Below are 20,219 nucleotides of genomic sequence, written 5' to 3' on the forward strand. Positions count from 1 at the left end.
TCGACTGTGATGCTATATTATAAAATTTGTTTGTTTTCTCTTTTCCTGATTTAAGAGGTTATAATCTGGTTCCGCAATGCACAGTTAATCCACGGTTAAAGACGGCTCTGAACTGCAGTACTCCTGCACTGAGGTAAGCTCCTTTGTCTTAGCAGAAAGACCCCTGCTGCTGAACGCTGATTAGGTAAAAGAGAACGTGAGCTGATGAAGTTGCTGCAGCCGGAAAGGCATGAGAGCCGTCACGCTTGAAAAGATGAAAAGATGTTACAGACCATTCATTCGACTCTTTACACAGTACAGTAGCGCCAGTACACCCGCCCCCATGTAAGTCAGACCACAAGCCAGAGTTTTAGATGAGTAACCTCTGCTGCTGTGTTTGGTAGATCACATGTTTTATGGCATCTCTATGTTGACACATTGTACACTGCTGTGCCTCTGCACTAATCCAGAACTGAGATAAAGGGGAAATAAGCAGAGCTCTGACAGGTATTGGATAAAGAATGTATGCAGTACAACAGACCATGCCATTTGAACTAGGGCTGGGCAACGTGTTGTGATAAATTCCCACAATATGTCAGAATATGCTTTTCAGAACTTCATAGATTAAGTGCAGTGTATGTTAAATACTGAATATAAATCATTATATTCATAGTTTTTGATAGTATGTTTTAAATGTGGCACTACTTTGTCTTTTCCAATTTATCAGATGTCAGAAAAAAAATTATATATATATATATATATATATATATATATACATATTTTACATATACATATTTTTTTCCTGACTTAAGAGGTTATAATCTGGTTCTGGAGTTGTGATTAGGTAGAGAACGTGAGCTGATAAGGTTGCTGTGGCCGGAAAGGCAAGAGAGCCGTGACGCTTGAAAAGATGAAAAGATGTTTCAGACCATTCACTCGACTCACTTAAACAGTACGGTAGAGCCAGCACCCCCGTCCCCATGTAAAAGACATATATATATATATATATATATATATATATATATATTTTCAGTTTTTGACATAATTTGAAAATACCTGTTGTTCTTTACATTGTGTGTAAATTTCATGATGAATGGACTAAATGAAACGGCCCAAAATTATTTGGAAAAACGTCTGGTTCCATTGACTTACATTAAAAGTGAAGTAGGATTTTCCCTTCTCCTGTAAAGTTACCATTTTGGAGGTTTTGTTACGACAACAGCAATATATATATATATATATATATATATATATATATATATATATATATATATATATATATATAAATTACTCAAGATAGTAATAAGCCAAATATACACAAAATCCTCATTTATTGGGCACTTTCTATTTGGGAGGTGGCTGTTCCAAACCCTAACCTCTAAATTTCAATATATAGGCTTGTGACACGTATTACATAATCACCTAATCACAATTATTTGAGGTGATTACAATTACTTAAGCTGACTTCCATCTTTTTCATTAGATTTTGCAGTCATATTATGCTGCAACTAGCAGAACGTGTATTGGGTGTCTTTTGAAAACAAGAAAAGTTCTAACTTCTAACTTGGCTTTAGAGGGCATCTAAGCTTTGTTAACTATTTAAGCTGGGCAATATGACAATATTACATCACGATACATCACAATATGCTTTTTTGAGCATGTCGTGGATATCGTCAGTACTTAAAAACCCCTTACCAACTACATGTTTAATTACAAAGTGCGCATAATTATTCATGTTTAATTGGATTTAGTGCTGTGTATAAAATGCTGAATACGAATAACTGAATTCATAGTTTTTGGTAGTATTTTAAAATGTTTATTGTGTCTGTTGTAACTTATTAGATGTCAGAAAAAAAATGTGTAACGTAAAAACATTCTTAAAGTATCATGATATGAAATTTGGCCCTTTTCCGTTAGCTATGTAGCTAATTTTAATGTTTTTAGCACGTATGCTAGCAGAACACGTTTCTTTTTTGCTTATATTTTTTACTTTCAATAAGAAATGCAGCTTTGATTGACTTTACACATGATCCAGTGTAACTGGGACATTTGTGTGAGTGTGTGTTAAATACAGTGAACAAGCAAAGACAGTTAGGTTGTTAATCGCAAGTATTTGCATGACGATTAAGTGCCAGCTAGGGTTCCGTGACAGTGACAGGCCTGATCGTGACATTTTGTGCATCGTTAAAACTTCTTGAAATGCCGTTATATTACATTTTTGCCCACCTCTGGTTCAAACTCACTTGGAACAACAGTATATCGACATGTTTACAGTATATAAAGAATAGTTTGACCAAGTTAACAGTCAGCAGTGCAGATGTGTTGTGCTCCAGAAGCTCCTGTGGAGTTTTATAATTAACCGTTGCACCATCGACTTTGCCTGGACGCAACAATATTCAAATGCTGTGTTTAAAATGCTCAACCGAGAATACCAGGAAGACAAAGCGCTGATTCAGGAAAAGAACTTCCACTGGCCACTTCACGGAGGGAAAACCCGTATCACAGACCACACAGTGGTGCTGTTTTCAGAAGGCTAACTGAGGTGAAGCCAGTGTTTCAGAGGAAAGCCTCTGATACATAATAAGGAAGCTGCAGATCTGTTTACTCTTGCCAGGTAGATGATGCATTGAAACTGGAAACATGGGAGGTAGGGGTGGGCGATACAATGACGTTCATCGTTATCATGACAAATTACTTCACATTATACCACAGTTAGCTCCGACTACGCAATCTGATTGGTTGAGAAATGTTCTACCCGTGTTGTTCGTTATGATACACTTTGCTGAGCATATCGTGGACATCATCACTGCTTACAGAACAATCACAAACTGCATGTTTCATTACAGAGAAGGCATAATTCGTCCAGTTTCAGATTGATTTAATGCAGTGCAGTGTGTAAAATGATGAATTAAAAAAACAGTTTTTGATAGTATTTTTTAAAAGTGGCTCTACTGGGGCTTTTTTTCTGTTTCAACTTACCAAAGCTCAGAAAAAGTAAATATTGTGGTTGTGAAAAAGTCTTCAAGTATCATGACGTTAAATTTTTGCCATCTCACCCACCTCTAGCTTTAACCCTGTTAAGCTCATTTCACTCTTTACCATTTGCGGAAATCTGTCGCCTCAAGCGGATTCAATTCAAAACTTCGTCAACTTTGTGTTGATTACAGTTTAACAGTTATTGCTCAAGTTTTTACGTCAAAGTTACTGTTGTGCATCTGATCAGATCTGACTTGTTAGTACTGATCAAAAGTTTAGAAGTGAGGAGAAGCTTCTCTAAGTAAGATTTTAGTAAGATTTTCAAGAGATACAAGCTCTAATGCTAGACTTTGAACAGACTACTTAGCCGCCAGTTGGCTGAAACGTGTCAGTTACAGCCATACGAACTCACATAAAAAGAGACACAGAACGTATTCATGGTTAGAATGACTAAATCATGCTAAATGCATTCCAAGCTTAGTCTATAACTTGAGTATAATATGTGAAAACAACATCTGAAGGAAAAATAAGAGCTAATAAACAGAAATCAACAAAACGGCTAAACCCTGTCTTATAAGTTTAACAATATTAACTTTAAACTCTCTCATAACTTAAAACTATCTCATAAAAATTTCAATTTTATCTAATCTTATTTTTTTTTTTTTTAGTGTACAAAAAATAAGTACATATGAATTTTCAACCAGATACTACAAACGACCTGCAACTTACCACAACTTACAAACTGTGAGAAAAAATGTAATTATACCTTGATTGTTGAAGTACAAACAAAGTCAGAGCTTAGGGCTGAATGATTTGGGGAAAATATCTAATTTAAAATTTCCTGACCAATATTGCGATTGCTAATGAAATGGATCACGTTCTAAACATTACGAAGACCAGCACGTCCTTTTTTTAACTTGAGGCTTGAATGCTGAACATAGACTCCCTGTTCATGAGCTCTGTGTTAATACGAAAAACATCCACACTTAAAATGTGTTAAGACAACATTACACTACTGTGACTACATCATCAAAACACTAAATGGCTCAGCCCTGGCTTACAGTGCTTCTCTGGAAGGAGATCAGACTCTTTCTTTGTTTACAGCACTGGAGCCTAGCAAACACTACCTTTGACTCTGTGAAGCCACTGCAAATCTTTTTGAATTATGACCGTACAGTGTGGCCAAGCCTCATAGCCCTTGTTTCAACTTGGTCTCTTAAGGCCCCACCAACCGAAGAACCGAAATGCCAAAAGAACCGACGTGAGTAGAGGAGAACACCCTAACCAGTTTTGGGTTGTTGGTGTCTGTTGAAGAAAGCTGGGCTCTGTAGGAAAATGAAAGCTGCAAATGACAGCATGGTGCTGTTATCAGATGTTCACACCAAGCGCTGACCAAGGCGGTGCTGGAACAGAATGAAGGCAAACTAAAAGCTTGCTTCCTCATTCTGCTCTCGACTGTTCCTCTTTTGCTCTACTCCAATTACAGCACCACTATTAAATGTTTTTTTTTCATTGCCGACCTCACACCTCGGGTTTGTCTATCCGGCTTTCGACCTTAAGTTTCCATGGACCACTTAGTCTTTGTGGGGTCACGTTGTTCTTGCTTTGAACTTCAAGTTTAGCCCTAGATAACCAACAAAAGCCTTTGTATTTGCCAATATCCTCCTCTTCACCCACTGAGTGTTGTGTTCTTACAACAATCATAAAGCACAGGACAAGCTAAAGCAACCTCCGGCTCTCAGCACTGGACCGAAGTGTCACAAAGGATGTCTCACGCCCAGCTGGGCTGGTTTCTCACCTTTTTATCTGAACACAATTTGGTGTCGAGAATGGGCAGGCCATGACAGCAGTGGCAGAGGCCTGCAGCACCATGCGTGACATTAACAGAGCATTTGCATCTCGCTGCTTCGTGCCATCTCTGTAATTAGCAGCAAATGAGGTGGTTTGAAGGCCCAGTTAAGAGCTAGCATGGCAGCCAATAGTCTAGCTTGAAGCCTACCAGAAAAAGAAATGCTGTTATTATTGGGTGCGGCCTGCTAATACCAAAGCTTTAAAAGCCTCTGTTGGTCGAAAACCAACCCGCCACCAGTTGCTGAGAATGGCCACGTCGAAATGTAAATTTAATCCCAATATTACAAATAAACCCCCAGTTATCAGAATCTTGGCCAAATCTAACCATCTAAACCACAGTGAAAGAGAAAAGGACATACTACCTTCAGACCTGCCCTCTGCAGTGCCACCCTGGACTGTGCAAATATAACATTATGCATGTAAAACACCTCAGTGCGACTTACCTTATCAAAAGCCTCTCATCATTTCAGGAAGATTAGGCTGAACACAAAACTGGAAAGAGCTTTGGAGAGCGTATGGAGCCATTTCAGTTTCATCGCTCTGCATAACTTTCTAGAAGTAAAATGAAACCTTCTGGAAGAGACTTGACTTCTTCTTCTTCTTGATAGCATTGTTTGCCTACTTTATGAACTAAGTAAATATCCCACTTCCCATTTTAACCTTTCATTGTGAGAACAAAAGCAAAAGAAACTGTCTGCTAGCAAGCAAGTGTAACACAATCAGCATATGAAAAGAAAAAGGAATTCAACACTGGCTGGCGTGTGAAAAAGGGATTTTTGTCCAAATATAATAGACAAGTGACATTATATATAAAAAGGTATACATATATATTAGTAAAGCCTACAGAAAAGGCATCAGCACTTTAAAAAGTAGTTCCTCAGAAGTTAACACGAGGAACTGAGCCGCTCTTTATATCGCTGTTCCACTTAGAACAGGAGAAGGTAATAAAGAGGTAATAAAGTGCTGTTACCGGTTCAGCTTAGAATCTCCAGCAGTGTTGTAATCCGAGCACGCTGTGAATGCAGTTGGGTGTTGAGTATAGAAGCTGCTGCTTAAGCCGGTTCCTCCATCTCGCTGACTGGCTGACGGGCAGTGGAAGTGAGACGTACAGTGTGAGCGCTGAAGAGGAAGTTAAGCAGGCTACTGAGGCCGAGGGCAATCATCTGTGCCGAGTCACGAACATCCTCCTCTCTCCCCTCAGCATGCCACACACACCCACCCACACACACAGACACACAGCTTCCACATGCTGAGTACTTTGTTTAATACCAATATACTGTTATGTAGTTTAATAATACCAACAATAATAATCACTTTAATACGCTCATTGTCCATTTTATCAGCTCCACTTACTATATAGGTGCACTTTGTAGTTCTACAGTTACAGACTGTAGTCCATCTGTTTCTCTGATACTTTGTTACCCTGTTCTTCAGTGGTCAGGACCCCCAGAGATCATTCTCGGCACTTAAACACTGTGTCCACTCACTGTCCACTCTATTAGACACTTCTACCTTGTTGCCCACATTGTAGATGTAAAGTCAGAGACAGTAGCCTCTAGTATTTCATCAGTGGTCACAGGATATTTTTGGTTGGTGGACTATTCTCAGTCTAGCAGTGACACTGAGGTGTTTAAAAACTCCAGCAGCACTGCTGTGTCTGATCCACTCGGACCAGCACACCACCACCACGTCAGTGTTACTGCAGTGCTGAGAATGATCCACCGGCCAAATAATACCTGATCTATGGTGGTCCTGTGGGGGTCATGACCACTGAAGAACAGGGTAAAAGGGGGCTAACGAAGAACTACAAAGTGCACCTATATAGTAAGTGGAGGTGGTTTTAATGTTATGGCTGATTGGTGTATGTTGTTGTTGTTGTTGTTGTTGTTGTTGTTTCTACTGGGCACCTGAAAGCAAAGTAACCTATAATAAGACCCATATTAGGTATGCACTGATATGGGAATTATGGGCTGATATCTGTTATTCTTCATGTAAAAGGAATGTCATGCCAATATTTTAGTACAGTAACCCAGTGTCGCCTACATGGTCTGCTCTTCCAGTAATACAGTAAACGTGCTATCAAATATCAGTTTGAATTCGGTCAAATCTAAATATCTGTTTTTAAGTGTCAGCTGATACTGATGTGATTCTGATATCATTATGCAACCCTAAATTATTATTATCATCATTGCTGTCATTGATGTTGCTGGTGTTCGTGGTGGTGATGGACGTTAGCAGATATTTAGGCCTAAAGTTCAGAAGTTTAGAATCAATGCTTTCAACAATATAAAACAAAACAGGTTCTTCTATGTTAGTCTTGCAACATCACAGGTTTCAAATAATTAAAAGATACTAAGAAGATGTAAATTAAAATGAAGAAATGTTTGATGTGACCAGGACAATAAACACACCTGTAAAGAGACTGAGAAGGCTGTCTAACATCAAGAATGTAGTAATAAAAAAATTAATATTGAGAATTCATCATATTTATGGAGGCCAAATCTCACAGGAGATAACCTGACAAAAATTATACATACAGATGATTACAGTGTATGATTTTTAAAAGCCGTCTCTGTTTACAGAATTCCTGAAATACCGAATAAAACATCTGAATAGAAATGCCTTGTGATGAATTGTTTAAAATATTAATCCACGCTATATTCCTCACTGTATGATTTATTGAATGTAAATATCAACATTTTTTTTAAATGATAAGTGATTACATTTTAAAGGCAGTAGTGCATGTGATGTCATGTCATATAGTCGCTACTTCAAAAAATAAAAAAACAAGAATTTTTACATTTAAAATGAACTCCACAGAAGTTAACTCCACAAAAACACTCTTAACCTTTAATGTAAGTCAATGTAACAAGATGATTTTAAGAATATTTTATTTTATAAATAACTAATTTTGGACTGTTTGTGGTTTTTGACACAATATAAAAGGTCAGCTGCTGTGGTCAAATAATGCAGACAGTAAAAAAAAATTATATATATATATATATATATATATATATATATATATATATATATATATATTATGTATAATATATAATATGTATATATGTGTGTGTATATCACTGCTGTTGGAATAAAATCTTGTATCTCCATTTTTGCCATTTTTCAGTTTTTTAAATAATTTGAAGATGCTTGTTGCTCTTTACATTGTGTGTAAATTTCATGATGAACTTACTTGGAAAAAATTCTATAATATACTGGAATATACTGGACATTTACTGGACATTTTATGAATAATATAATATAATAAAGTAATAATAATGTAAAGAAAAGAGAAAGTTAAATGAGTGAACCAATGGACACACACATACACACACAGAGTGGGAGTCAGTCACATGGGGACACATAAGCAGTGATTCTCTAAGCCCTTATCAAATGCCAGGATTAAACACTAACTTCCTTCAGAGAGAGAGAGAGAGAGAGAGAGAGAGATGGAGGGAATCATGGTGGAGAAAGAATAATAGGGGGTTAGTTATTCATCTCGAGCGTCACAGTTCTCTGTGCTTAACATCCCTCCATCTGTCCACTGCTAAATGAAGAGAGAAAAAATGATTAGGGAGAATTTGGATCATTCCCTCCCTCTCTTCCTCTCTCTCTCTCTCTCTCTCTCTCTCTCTCTCTCTCTCTCTCTCTCTTTCTCTCTTCCGATGTCATGCCACCACCCACCCACTCACTCACACACACACATCTAGAGGTCGGTGCAGATGGAGAGGTCACTCCAATCGTAAGCTCTTATATACTTACAGATATGTGCTTCTTGAACTCTTTATGCTCACGACAACACAAAGAGTTCATTCTCACACTGCGGGACACGTGTGCACCGGTAATATGCAAATACTGCTAAAACAGAGGGAAGAAGCTGGACTCCAGAGTGCTGATAAATAATTAGCCATAGGATTAAACCCTGTGTGCACCAGCTAGCCTGCTGCACCCAAGCCTACTTTCAAACCTCAAAGAAAAGTAGCGTCATATTACAACCCAGTGACTCTCAGTGAGGGCGGAGAAAAACTGGGTCAAAATTTAGGCCAACGTTTGAACTAACACACTCACATTTACTTTGAATCTGAAAGGCAGAACATGTGACTCCAGGAACGTCTTTAAAAATCAAAATTCAAAAATAAATAAATAGAAAAAGTTTATAAAATTTGGCTTTTGTTTAATACTGCCATTTCCATTTTTCCATTTCGGCAGAGATAACGTGTTAGCCCTGTGCTGATTCAGAACATATATAAGTCTAAATGTAGAATGTTATGTATGCGGTCATATCTAAACGTTGTATTTAGTATTTATTTAATTAATTTATTTATTTATTTTGCACTACTTGCCAGGTGCTTTCAATGTAGTGTCAAAAGTTCTGATGAATAAAACCTCATTATGTTAAGATCTATTAAGTTAACACATGTACATATATATATTATTAAAATTACTTTTGACATTAGTTGAAAATACCTGTTTGTCCTTTACACTGTGTGCAAATTTCATGATAAATTGACTAAAAATAAAGACCAAAAATGACTTCCATTTACTTACATTACAAGTAAAGCAGGTTTTTCCCTCTCCTGTAAAGAGGTTTTGTTCTAACAACAGTGACATATATATATGTATATATATATATATATATATATATATATATATACACATTTTCTCCATTTTTGTTGTTTTTCAGTTTTTTTTTCATAACTTGAAAACACCTGTTGTATATATATATATATATATATATATATATATATATATATATATATATATATATATAAAATGTATGTATTTAGTATTGGGACACACCTCTTTGTTATTGACTTCAGGTGTTTCAGCCACACCCATTTCTAGCAGGTGGATCAAATTAAGCACACAGCCCTGCAGCCTCCATAGACAAACACTGGCAGCAGAATGGGCCTCACTGATGAGCTCAGTGACTTTAAACATGGCACTGTCATAGGATGCCACCTTCACCACAAGTCAGTCTGTGAAATGTCTGTCCTGCTAGATCTGCCCCGGTCAACTATAAGTGCTATTATTGTGAAATGGAAACATCTAAGAGCAACAACAGCTCAGCCACAAAGTGGTATTTCATGCAAACTCAGAGTGAGGCCGCCGAGTGCTGAAGTGTACGGTGCCTATCATCTGTTGAATCATCACTAAAAAGTTCCAGACTGCCTCAGGAAGCAACATCAGCAAAAAAACTGCATGTTAGAAGCTTCACAAAATGGGTTTCAATGGCCAAGCAGCTGCACACAAGCCTAAGATCAACATGCACAATGCCAAGCGTAGGGGGGGAGGTGAAAAGCACGCCGCCACTAGACTCTGGAGCAAACATATTCTGTGGAGTGATGAATTACGCTTCTCTATCAGATGGAAGAGTCTGGGTTTGATGAATGCCAGGAGAATGTTATCTACCTGACTGCACTGTGCCAGCTGTCAAGTGTGGTGGAGGAGTTATAATGCTATGGGGTTGTTTTTCAGGGGTTGGCCTAGAACCCTTAGTTCCAGTCAAAGGGAAATCTTAATGCTTCAGCAGAACAAGACATTTTGGACAATTGTACATTGCCAACTTTGTGGGAACAGTTAGGGGAAGGACCTTTTCTGTTCCAGTATGACTGAGCCCCAGCGCACAAAGCAGCTCCATAAAGGCATGAGTGGGTGAGTTTGGTGTGGAAGAACTTGACTGGCCCTCACAGAGCTCTGACCTCAACCCCATCGTTTTTGGTCAGGCCCTTTCGTCCAAGATCAGTGTCTGACCTTACAAATGCTCTTCTGGATGAATGGGCAAAAATTCCCACAGACAATCTCTATAATCATGTAGGAAGCTTCCCAGAAGAGTGGAAGCTGTTAAAGCTGCAAAGGGGGACCAATTCCATATTAATGGCTATATATATATATATATATATATATATATATATATAAATCTCATTTCATTAATTTCCAGTCATAATGGCCACTGAGTACAAGTTATTAATTTTGTAGGAAATATTTCTGTGGAGATAAGACATAATGTAATCCACTTGCAAATGGAAGGATGCCTTAATGCCTAACGATTAAAAATGGCATTCATAAAAGGGTGTGTGTATATATATTAAATAAAAAAATTAAAAAAATTAAAAATTACATGCAGAACCTGGTTGACCACCAAAACTGTCACCATCAGATAAACAGCACTTTTATCTTTGAGAGAGAGGAGAAAATCAAGCTGCTTCAAAACTGAAAACATCCACAGGTGTTTCTGTCCCTCCTTCCACTGTGAGAAGACAACTCAGCGCTATGGGTCTAAAATGATGTGTAGCTGTCAAGAAGCTGTTACTGAGCAAAGGAAATGCATAAAAAAGAACATTTGTAAATCAAACAAAGAAGCTGCTGGTGTTTTCAGTATGGACTCACCACCCCAGAGTCCAGACTTCAACATCACTGAATGCGTATGAAATTGCTGTTGTCGGACGAAAACCTCGTATCTCCGAAATGGTAACTTTACAGGAGAAGGAAAAAACCTACTTTACTTTTAATGTAAGTCAATGGAACCAGACTTTTTTCCAAGTCGTTTTGAGCCGTTTCTTTTGGTCCATTCATCATGAAATCTACAAACAATGTAAAGGACAATAGATATTTTCAAATTATGTCAAAAACTGAAAAACGACAAAAATGGAGATAACAAGGTTTTCGTCCGACAACAGCGATATATTTCTGTACTGACTAAAATGACTTGTGAACACAGTAGCTATAGCTGGTGGATGTTTGCCAACATTAATCAGTTCAAAGATGAGTGTATAATATTGAATAATCTACTGTATAGTATGTCATTGCAAGCTACTGTACAATGATGAAAAGAATATTAATATTTGTATTATTTGGGTACTCTTTACGTGGCATTGTAGTATTACAGCACAAGATAATATTTGAACATCCCGGCATTGTTTCATTATGAAATGTCATTTCCTAGACGTATATTCTGTCAGAGGAAATGTGTGCACACCGCTGTGACACAGCTTACTGCATAGAAACACTCCATCCACACTCAAAAGAGTTTACACTGGTTTATTTCAACGTACAGTAAAAAGATGGACAGCAGTTTTTTTCTCCCACGAACAAACTGTCAAAGCCATTCAGATACTACTACTCTAAAAGTGCCTTAAGATGGGTGAAACAGAGGCAGTAAATCGTATTAACTGTTCAAATGATTGTCAAGAACAGCGGCGAGAAAGAGAAACAAGCTAAAGGCGTGATTATTATTTTTTACACGTTTGGTTTTCACTGTCACAGTTTCACCCCTCCCCCCTAATGTGCTCGAAATGGCCACAGCTGCTGCAAGTGGAAAATTCACTCTTACAAAATATGTGCAGTGGCGTCTCAAAAAACCAAAAAGAGGAAGAGGAGGGTCTTTCGTTTTGTCGCGTTTGCAGCAGGCCGGCGACGCTGACAGAAATAGCCCAGAGAGTTAACTGCGACTATTTCTGTGAAAGAGAGAGAATCAACCTTGGATTGCGGAAGTGAAAATAGTGGAAACTGATTCAGAGGGAAAGGGATGGCGGGGGGGTGGGGGGTGGGAAAGGGGGGTTCACTGGAGTTGAGTCGATGTCTATGTATAAAGAGGAAGAGAGGGAGAGAGGGAGAGACATAAAGGAGGGCGAAGCAAAAGGGTCCAAAGGAAACGACGTCCGATTACAAGTTCAAGTGTAGTCAAAGCCTCAGGACAGGAAGTATACTGCTCACTTCCTGTTTGCTCTGGTCAAAGATCTGGCCAGGAGATGCTATGATGAAGAAGACTCGGAGCGTGCTCTGCGGTCAGGCTATGGAATTTAAAGTCTAAGCAAACCGTCATATTCAGGAGCTCCCAAGTGCTAAGATTAGATGTGGTTTGCTTTTTTTATTTCCTGTAGGTTGCACGAGGGTCTCTTGACGCTCGTGCTAATAGAGTTACAGCAGAAGGTCCGTCTTCTTGTTTTTTTGTTTTTTTGTTTCTTGTAGGAAGGCAGAACACGAGTTGATGAGAGGACAGTAAGAAGATCCAGAGCGATGCACAGATCTGTAAGACAAGACAGTGCATTAATATGGGATGTGACACAAAGCATAGCAGGAAGATAATTCAACACGAATCAGATGCATTGAAAAAAGTTTCACTTCATTCAGACGTGTGCATCATCTCCACTTGTGTTAAATACGGGGTGATTCAAAAAGATTCATCCGATTTCAGAATGATTTGTTTCACTTGTAAATCATTACAGATCAATGCAGTAAACTGTAAATGGTTTAAATGAGCATAAAGTTTATTATGTAATTGTACAAGGTCTCAGTATGAACCTCCTCCAGCTGTACAGACAACATCAACGCCATAGTCAAATTCATCCCATACTGGATTGAGCATGTCGGGTGTCGCTGCACTCACGGCTCTTTCAGTGCGATTTCGGAGATCATCCAGTGTTGTGGAACCAACGCCGAACGCTCTGAGCTGTTGGAGCTTCACTGCCCACGAAAATCACACTGCACAGTTATGACGGATTCACTCTTATTGAAGTGGAGAACGCAGAACGCTTTCTGCTCAGGGGTCTCATCTCCTCTCAGACTGAAGGGAGCCATCTTCTGGTGTCAGTCAGAAACTCTATGACCCCCTCTTTCAATTGGATTGTGATTGGTTCCTAGGCGCCTCACGGTTGTACAAAATATGGCGTTTTGAAATCGAATGAATCTTTTTGAATCACCCTGTACATTACACTGACACAGAATCAGTACATAAACTGAAAGACAAAATGATGTGATGCACGTTTGAGTCAAATAAATTCAATGTTAACAAAAAACGTGAAACAGTTCAGCCTATGAGAGCAACACACTCCAGCTATTCCTACAAAATCTGCTGCCAGACACTGTAGCCTGAAGAATGTAGTCCCACATGCAGATATTCTTACCAGACAGGTGGACCATTATTTAAATATTTAAAGACAATAAGCAAAATTCACTGTTGTTAAGTGCAGGAACAGCTATTATTTTGTTCTTGTTTTTGTTATTGAGGAACAGCATTTACTGTTTAGATGATATTAGTTAGTAAAGCACTTTGAGTTTAATAGTAATTGAAAGAGAAAGAGACCTTGGGTCTAGAGGTGTGGACTCGAGTCATATGACTTGGACTTATATCACGAATTTGATGACTTGAGACTCGACTTGACAAAATATTGCGACTCAACTTTGACTCGAACACCAGTGACTCAGACTTTGACTCAGACTTGAGCCTCATGACTCGGAAAGACTTAAAACCCAAAAGGGAGAGAGTGTGACTGCAGACGGGACTCTACACAGCCGCTTACTTTTCCTGTGACTGGATTCGTTTTCTCGTAAATCTGATACACAGCAGCATCGTCAGATGTCTGTCACTGTGTTTATGCTTGGCTTATTTTATCTCAGAAGACAATTGAAGTGTTTAGAGTTCAAGTTCGCCTCCATGCTAGAAACAAGCAAAGCATTGAATGCATCAATAAGCTCTGACTCAGCACTTAAACTTCAGTCTTACTGGAGAAACTTACCCAGAGAATTGACCATTTTCCTCATGGTAGTGAAACAAAAGAAACAGAATTCTCTCTATTTGAATGGTTTTAACAGCTTCTGCGGGTAAATCAAGCACAACATTCACCACGAGGCTGAATTTAAGTTGTAAATCGCCAGCTTCATATTACAATTGGCTGCTTCACCTTAAATGATGCACAGTTATGTTCCGGTGTTGCACCCGATTCAGTTCCCCCTCAAAATCAAGTTCCACTTGCAAATCAAGCCCTCGGGCGTGTGTATTTGCTTAACAGGAATCATTGCCAAGCAAAAACCTTCGCACTTTCCGTAGTTCCAGTGTTGCTTGGCACTAATTTCTGTTCTTGAGGGCTTGATTTGTGAAGGGGAACGTGATTTTGAGAGGGAACTGAATCGGATGCAACACTAGAATGTAACTGCTGTACAATTTAACCTCTTATTCTCCAGGGTATATTTTGGTTTTTCCATCTGAATTTACATGACCAAATCGTAAGGCAAATTATTCAGTAACTGCATGAAATAAATGTAAATTTTTATTTTATTTATTTATTTATTTATTTTAAAAGCTCCCCTCAAATTAACAGAACATGTGTTTTATGATCACACATATTGCTATATGCTTACAATTTACTGCTGAAAGCCAAAAATCTTAGACACTCTTTGTATTATTTTATAAAAATAGTTTTTACAGAGCAGATCACTGAAGAGACGCCATCTGTTTATAGTTTATAGCCCAGATTTGTGGAAAAATGGGTCGACTTTCAGTAGACAAAAAAAGTTGTGAGTCCAGCTTTTTCTATTACAAGGGTTTAAAATTACATCACCCATCTATTTGACTGGAAAGAAGACAGTTACAGCTCTCATACGACCCCCACCTTTAGAATGTAGCTTATGAAATATGAAAATTATGAAGAATATGACGAAGTGCGTTTTGGAACCACTGGTGGTCTCAGAGAGTTGAAAAGGTTAAGCTGGAATGGAAAATTTGAATAAGAAGCTGCTGGCGAATTAAAAGTCACCATCAGCTTTGCACCATTCGCCATAATTTTCTGTCTTTTCTTTAAACTTTGTTTAGCTCAGCTTGGTTGTTTTGGTTTCTGTTGTTGTCTAAATTCAATACAAACTGGAAGTTGTTTTAGCTGGCTAAGCTAGTTTTAGTGCTGAGCTAGTTTTTGTTTGAATCCAATGCGTCAGATGTTCCCAAAAATCATCAAACATTATTATTTTTCAATATATATATATATATATATTTTTTTTTAATTAGTTCAACAGTACTTTGAAAATTGTTTTCATGTGTAGTTGCACTTCTCTTTGTTTATACCAGGATGTCTGTCATGGTTATCTGTGTACCATGGGTTTTGTACTTTATTTAGAAGGGTGAAAAAAAAAAAGAATAAACAATTAACATACAGCAACACACTGTAACACTCTGTCATTGGCTACATTACTGTTACCAGCACTTTTGTGTTCAGTGTTACGGCCTTAAATTAGCTGAAGAATGCAGACTGCCTTGTTTAGGACTCGAACATTAGGACTTGGAACCAGACTTGAGACTTGCCTGTACTGACTCGGGACTTGAATTGAGACTCGACTTTCTTGACTCAGGACTTAAGTGTCAAGACTTGAGACTTACTTGTTACTTGCAACTTAGTGACTTGTTCCCACTTCTGCGTGGTTCAGCCTTGCTCAGAGTCTCCATGGTTGGGCCCCTGTGGCATAACTGTCAGCCTCATTCTCTTCTCTTTAAGTGGCCGTCGAGAAAAAACTAAACCAGAAAAAAAACAAAAACATAACAAGACCAGGAAATATGTACAAACGAATGAATAAATGGATAGATGGATGGATAGATGAAAGGGTGGGTGAATGGGGTCCATGAGGATGGACGTATATATGTGCATGAAAGAAAGAATGGATGGTTGGATGGATGAATAATGGGTCTGTGAATGAATAAAAAGATAGACAAATGGAGAAAGGTGAGTGGATGGATAGGAGGATGGATATGTAGATGGACGAATAAATAAAGATGGATAAATGAATAGAATGAATGAATGAATTGATTAACATGGATGGATGGATGGAAGGAAGGACAAATGAATGAACTGATTAAAGGTGGATGGATGGATGGATGAGGGGTGAATGGATGAAAAAATGAGTGAAGAGATAAGTGGATGAATGGATGGATGATGGATGGGTGGATGGACGGTTGAGAGAGTGAATCAATGAGATGGATGGATGGATGGATGGATGGATAGACAAATACATAAAAAAATGAATGGATGGATGATGAAGGCACAGAACAAATTAAAGAACTGATTAACAGATGGATGGATGGATGCGTAGTTGGCTTGGATGGATGAGAGGGTGAATGAATGATGAGTGGATGAATGCATAGGTACATGGATGATGGATAAACATATCGATGGATGGAGGAAGAGTTGAAGAAAGTGAATGAATGAATGAAGGAAGCCCTCATACCTTCATTGTCCTGGCCTGCTCTCTTCCTCCCTGTTCTGTGGTTGTTCTCTTCTTGCTCCGACTCCAGTAAGCTGCTCTTTTGCTCAAAGTCCTGCTCCTTCTGCAACAGCAAAGCATTTACGATGCATTAAACTCCGCAAATCATGTGAATTATGTTATTGCATAGAGTTATCAGTCTGTTTTAGATGAGTTACCTGCCCTGTGGTTTTCAGTGATTCCAGGACCACAACTGTGCCAACAAACACAAGCATTATTTACTGAGAGATTTATTATCGTTATTTATTGAGAGATGAATACTGACTGGTCACTTTTCCTATCTAGAACACCGATTACTGAGTCTGTACCTGGGCGAAGTGAAATGGTCAGAGTGGGGACCTTCAGGTTCTCTGTGAACTCTACATTCACTTTCTTCTCTTTCTCCTCTTCACCCTCTTCCTTTGGCCTTTCCGAAGTCTCTTCCCTCTGAGCGAAATTGTAGGAAAGGAATAGTTTTAGGGTATAATCAAAAACACACTCACACCCCATTACATACAAACAAACAGGAACCTACTCTACACATGTGGAAGATACACTGATCAGGCATAACATTATGACCACCTCCTTGTTTCTACGCTCATTGTCCATTTTATCAGCTCCACTTACTATATAGGTGCACTTTGTAGTTCTACAGTTACAGACTGTAGTCCATCTGTTTCTCTGCATACTTTGTTAGCCCCCTTTTACCCTGTTCTTCAGTGGTCAGGACCCCCATGGACCCTCACAGAGCAGGTACTATTTGGGTGGTGGATCATTCTCAGCACTGCAGTAACACTGACGTGGTGGTGTTGTTAGTGTGTGTTGTGCTGGTATGAGTGGATCAGACACAGCAGAGCTGCTGGAGTTTTAAACACTGTGTCCACTCACTGTCCACTCTATTAGACACTCCTACCTTGTCGGTCCACCTTGTAGATGTAAAGTCAGAGGCGATAGCTCATCTGCTGCTGCACAGTTTGTGTTGGTCATCCTCTAGTCCTTCATCGGTGGTCACAGGACGCTGCCCACAGGATGCTGTTGGCTGAACGTTTTTGGTTGGTGGACTATTCTCAGTCCAGCAGTGACACTGAGGTGTTTAAAAACTCCAGCAGCTCTGCTGTGTCTGATCAACTCAGACCAGCACAACACACACTAACACACCACCACCACGTCAGTGTTACTGCAGTGCTGAGAATGATCCACCACCCAAATAGTACCTGCTCTGTGAGGGTCCATGGGGGTCCTGACCACTGAAGAACAGGGTAAAAGGGGGCTAACAAAGTATGCAGAGAAACAGATGGACTACAGTCTGTAACTGTAGAACTACAAAGTGCACCTATATAGTAAGTGGAGCTGATAAAATGGACAATGAGTGTAGAAACAAGCAGGTGGTCATAATGTTATGCCTGATCGGTGTATGTGTATGTGTCTGTTGCTGGTGGTAACAGAAAAAAATGTTAATTATGAAGCAAAAGCAAATATTAACTAGTGCTATAAAATGTCATCCACATCCTGCCAGCTTTATGCTGGCAATAATTACCCAGGTGTTCAGTTGCCTCCATTAAACAAGGAAAACACAGTCTGAGAGATCTTTCTCCATGCTGGAATTCACCTGGCACAAAACACTGTGTAAACCAATATACTACACTTCAAATGTAGTCATGTTATAACTAAAGTTTGGGGGAAGGAACATGCCTGAAACCCTCACTTGTTCCAATCTAACGCCCTATAAATTCACAACCTCACCTTCCGTTCTCATGACGAAGGGTTCGTAATCCAAAGCCACCCCATTTCCTCCCTGTTCCTCAGTCCTACATCAGTCCTACTACAGCTATGAGGGGGGATCTGGCCTTCTAGCTACATGTAGAAGCTACCTAGAACTCCTGCCCAAGTTCTCCCCCTCCCTCAATCAGTCTTCCCTCATACTACCACCACCATGTTGAAGGCATGGTCATGGACTATTTCCTAAATATACACTCATATGATATCTCTGAACTTCTGTTCAACAAACTGAGATCCTGGAATTCTAAACTGTCACTTTCCAAAACGGGTTTGACTCAATATCTCAAACTACAAGGGCCCATACATGGAGATTTGGGACGATGTTGTATCTTGTACCTGTGGTTTAGTATCTCCTGCCTGTGGGTCACTCTGAGGGCTGGAGGCGTAGTGAGCCGAAGATGGCGAGGAGAGTGGAGCGGGAGGCGATGATGATGAAGAAGATGACGATGATGATGATGCCATGTCACTCTGTGATTGGCTCTGTACTGTCCCTATTGTCTCTGTTTCTTTGACTTTGGAGCCTCCCGCACTTGACAGGTCCAGGGGGGTCTCCTCCTCCCCCTCTTTCAGATTCTCCCCAAAGATTTGCTCAGGCTGCACTGCAGAACTTTTCCGGGAGGGTGATGCTATAACTGACACTGTAGTTCTCCTGTCTCTGCTTTCACCCAGCTCAGAGACGATCTTTCGAGGCAGGTGATCAGACCAGGGCTGCGGGTGGCTGGACCCCTGAGATTGCAAGCAGGGGTCAAGACCTCCGGTAGGGGTAACCGGACTGGGAAAACGCAGCATGGAGGGGCTGGACTCTCGGTTCATGTTTGGATGAGCCCCACTTGCCACTTTTGCCATCGCCACCCAGTCTGTGTGGTCAGGCAGGGGCCAGCGGAGGGTGGGTGGAGCCCTTTTTATAGGATGGGGTCGGAATGGCATGGACACTCGGTCACGGCGTTCCTCCGAAAGAAAAGGGTTTTTCCTTAGCAGACGGAGGTGAGAGGGAAGGGATGGGGAGGTTGGAGATGGACGAGGCTCCAGGGAGTCCACGCTGACTGCTCTGTGGAGAAGAGGTCAAGAATCAGGAGGCAGGTGCAAATAGTTTTTCCTCCCTGTGGATACTTTCCATGCCCTGCTCTCTTTTACAGTATTATCTCAAAATTGTGTGCGTTCCACACATCACAGGACAGGCTTGAATAACTGACCCAAGTTTAAAGGATCAAGACTCAAATCTGAGGGAATGAGTTTGAGTGACCAGTGTTGGAGCTGAAATCAAACTAGCTTTTTTGGTGTATGAAACCTTTAGCCTGTTGCTTTTATAACCCCATTTTGAAAAAAAAAAAGTTGGGATGCTGTGAAGAATGTAAATAAAAATATGATGCAATAATATGCAAATCATGCAAACCATATTTTAAAAGTAAAAAAAAAAACTATAAAAATAACATGTCAAATGTTGAAACTGAGAAATTTTACTGTCTTTTGAAAAATATATGCCTATTTTGAATTTGCCAACATCACGTTCCAAAAAAGTTGGGATGGGGGCCTGTTTACCGCTGTGTTTCATCACCTTTTCTTCTTCACAGGTGTGCACGTCACCCATGCCAAGTGCACTAATGCACCCCTATACTATCATGAATACT

General features: G+C 39.5%; 2 protein-coding genes across 3 annotated transcripts in view; both read right to left on the reverse strand.

Moving 5' to 3' along the window:
* hck (HCK proto-oncogene, Src family tyrosine kinase) overlaps positions 1-5,953 on the reverse strand; it is a 44,237-nt gene extending 38,284 nt beyond the window's left edge. Inside the window, exon 1 of one of the 2 annotated variants that reach the window (XM_036591637.1) lies at positions 5,777-5,953. The gene's annotated coding sequence lies outside the window, so the exon portion shown is untranslated. Of the gene's footprint in view, positions 1-5,249; positions 5,431-5,776 lie in introns of those variants that run through there. The other variant, XM_036591638.1, reaches the window with a different exon arrangement.
* Positions 5,954-12,759: 6,806 nt separating this feature from the next.
* rbbp8l (retinoblastoma binding protein 8-like) overlaps positions 12,760-20,219 on the reverse strand; it is a 31,918-nt gene continuing 24,458 nt past the window's right edge. The window contains exons 10-15 of the mRNA XM_036592502.1: positions 18,928-19,639; positions 17,142-17,259; positions 16,992-17,026; positions 16,798-16,897; positions 15,956-16,087; positions 12,760-12,835 (exon numbers count right to left, since the gene is read on the reverse strand). Of these exons, the coding sequence (XP_036448395.1) occupies positions 15,999-16,087; positions 16,798-16,897; positions 16,992-17,026; positions 17,142-17,259; positions 18,928-19,639 (1,054 nt within the window). The 3' untranslated portion in view covers positions 12,760-12,835; positions 15,956-15,998. The remainder of the gene's footprint in view (positions 12,836-15,955; positions 16,088-16,797; positions 16,898-16,991; positions 17,027-17,141; positions 17,260-18,927; positions 19,640-20,219) is intronic.

Source organism: Colossoma macropomum, unplaced genomic scaffold (genome assembly GCF_904425465.1).
Source record: "Colossoma macropomum unplaced genomic scaffold, Colossoma_macropomum, whole genome shotgun sequence".
Classification (NCBI taxonomy): domain Eukaryota; kingdom Metazoa; phylum Chordata; class Actinopteri; order Characiformes; family Serrasalmidae; genus Colossoma; species Colossoma macropomum.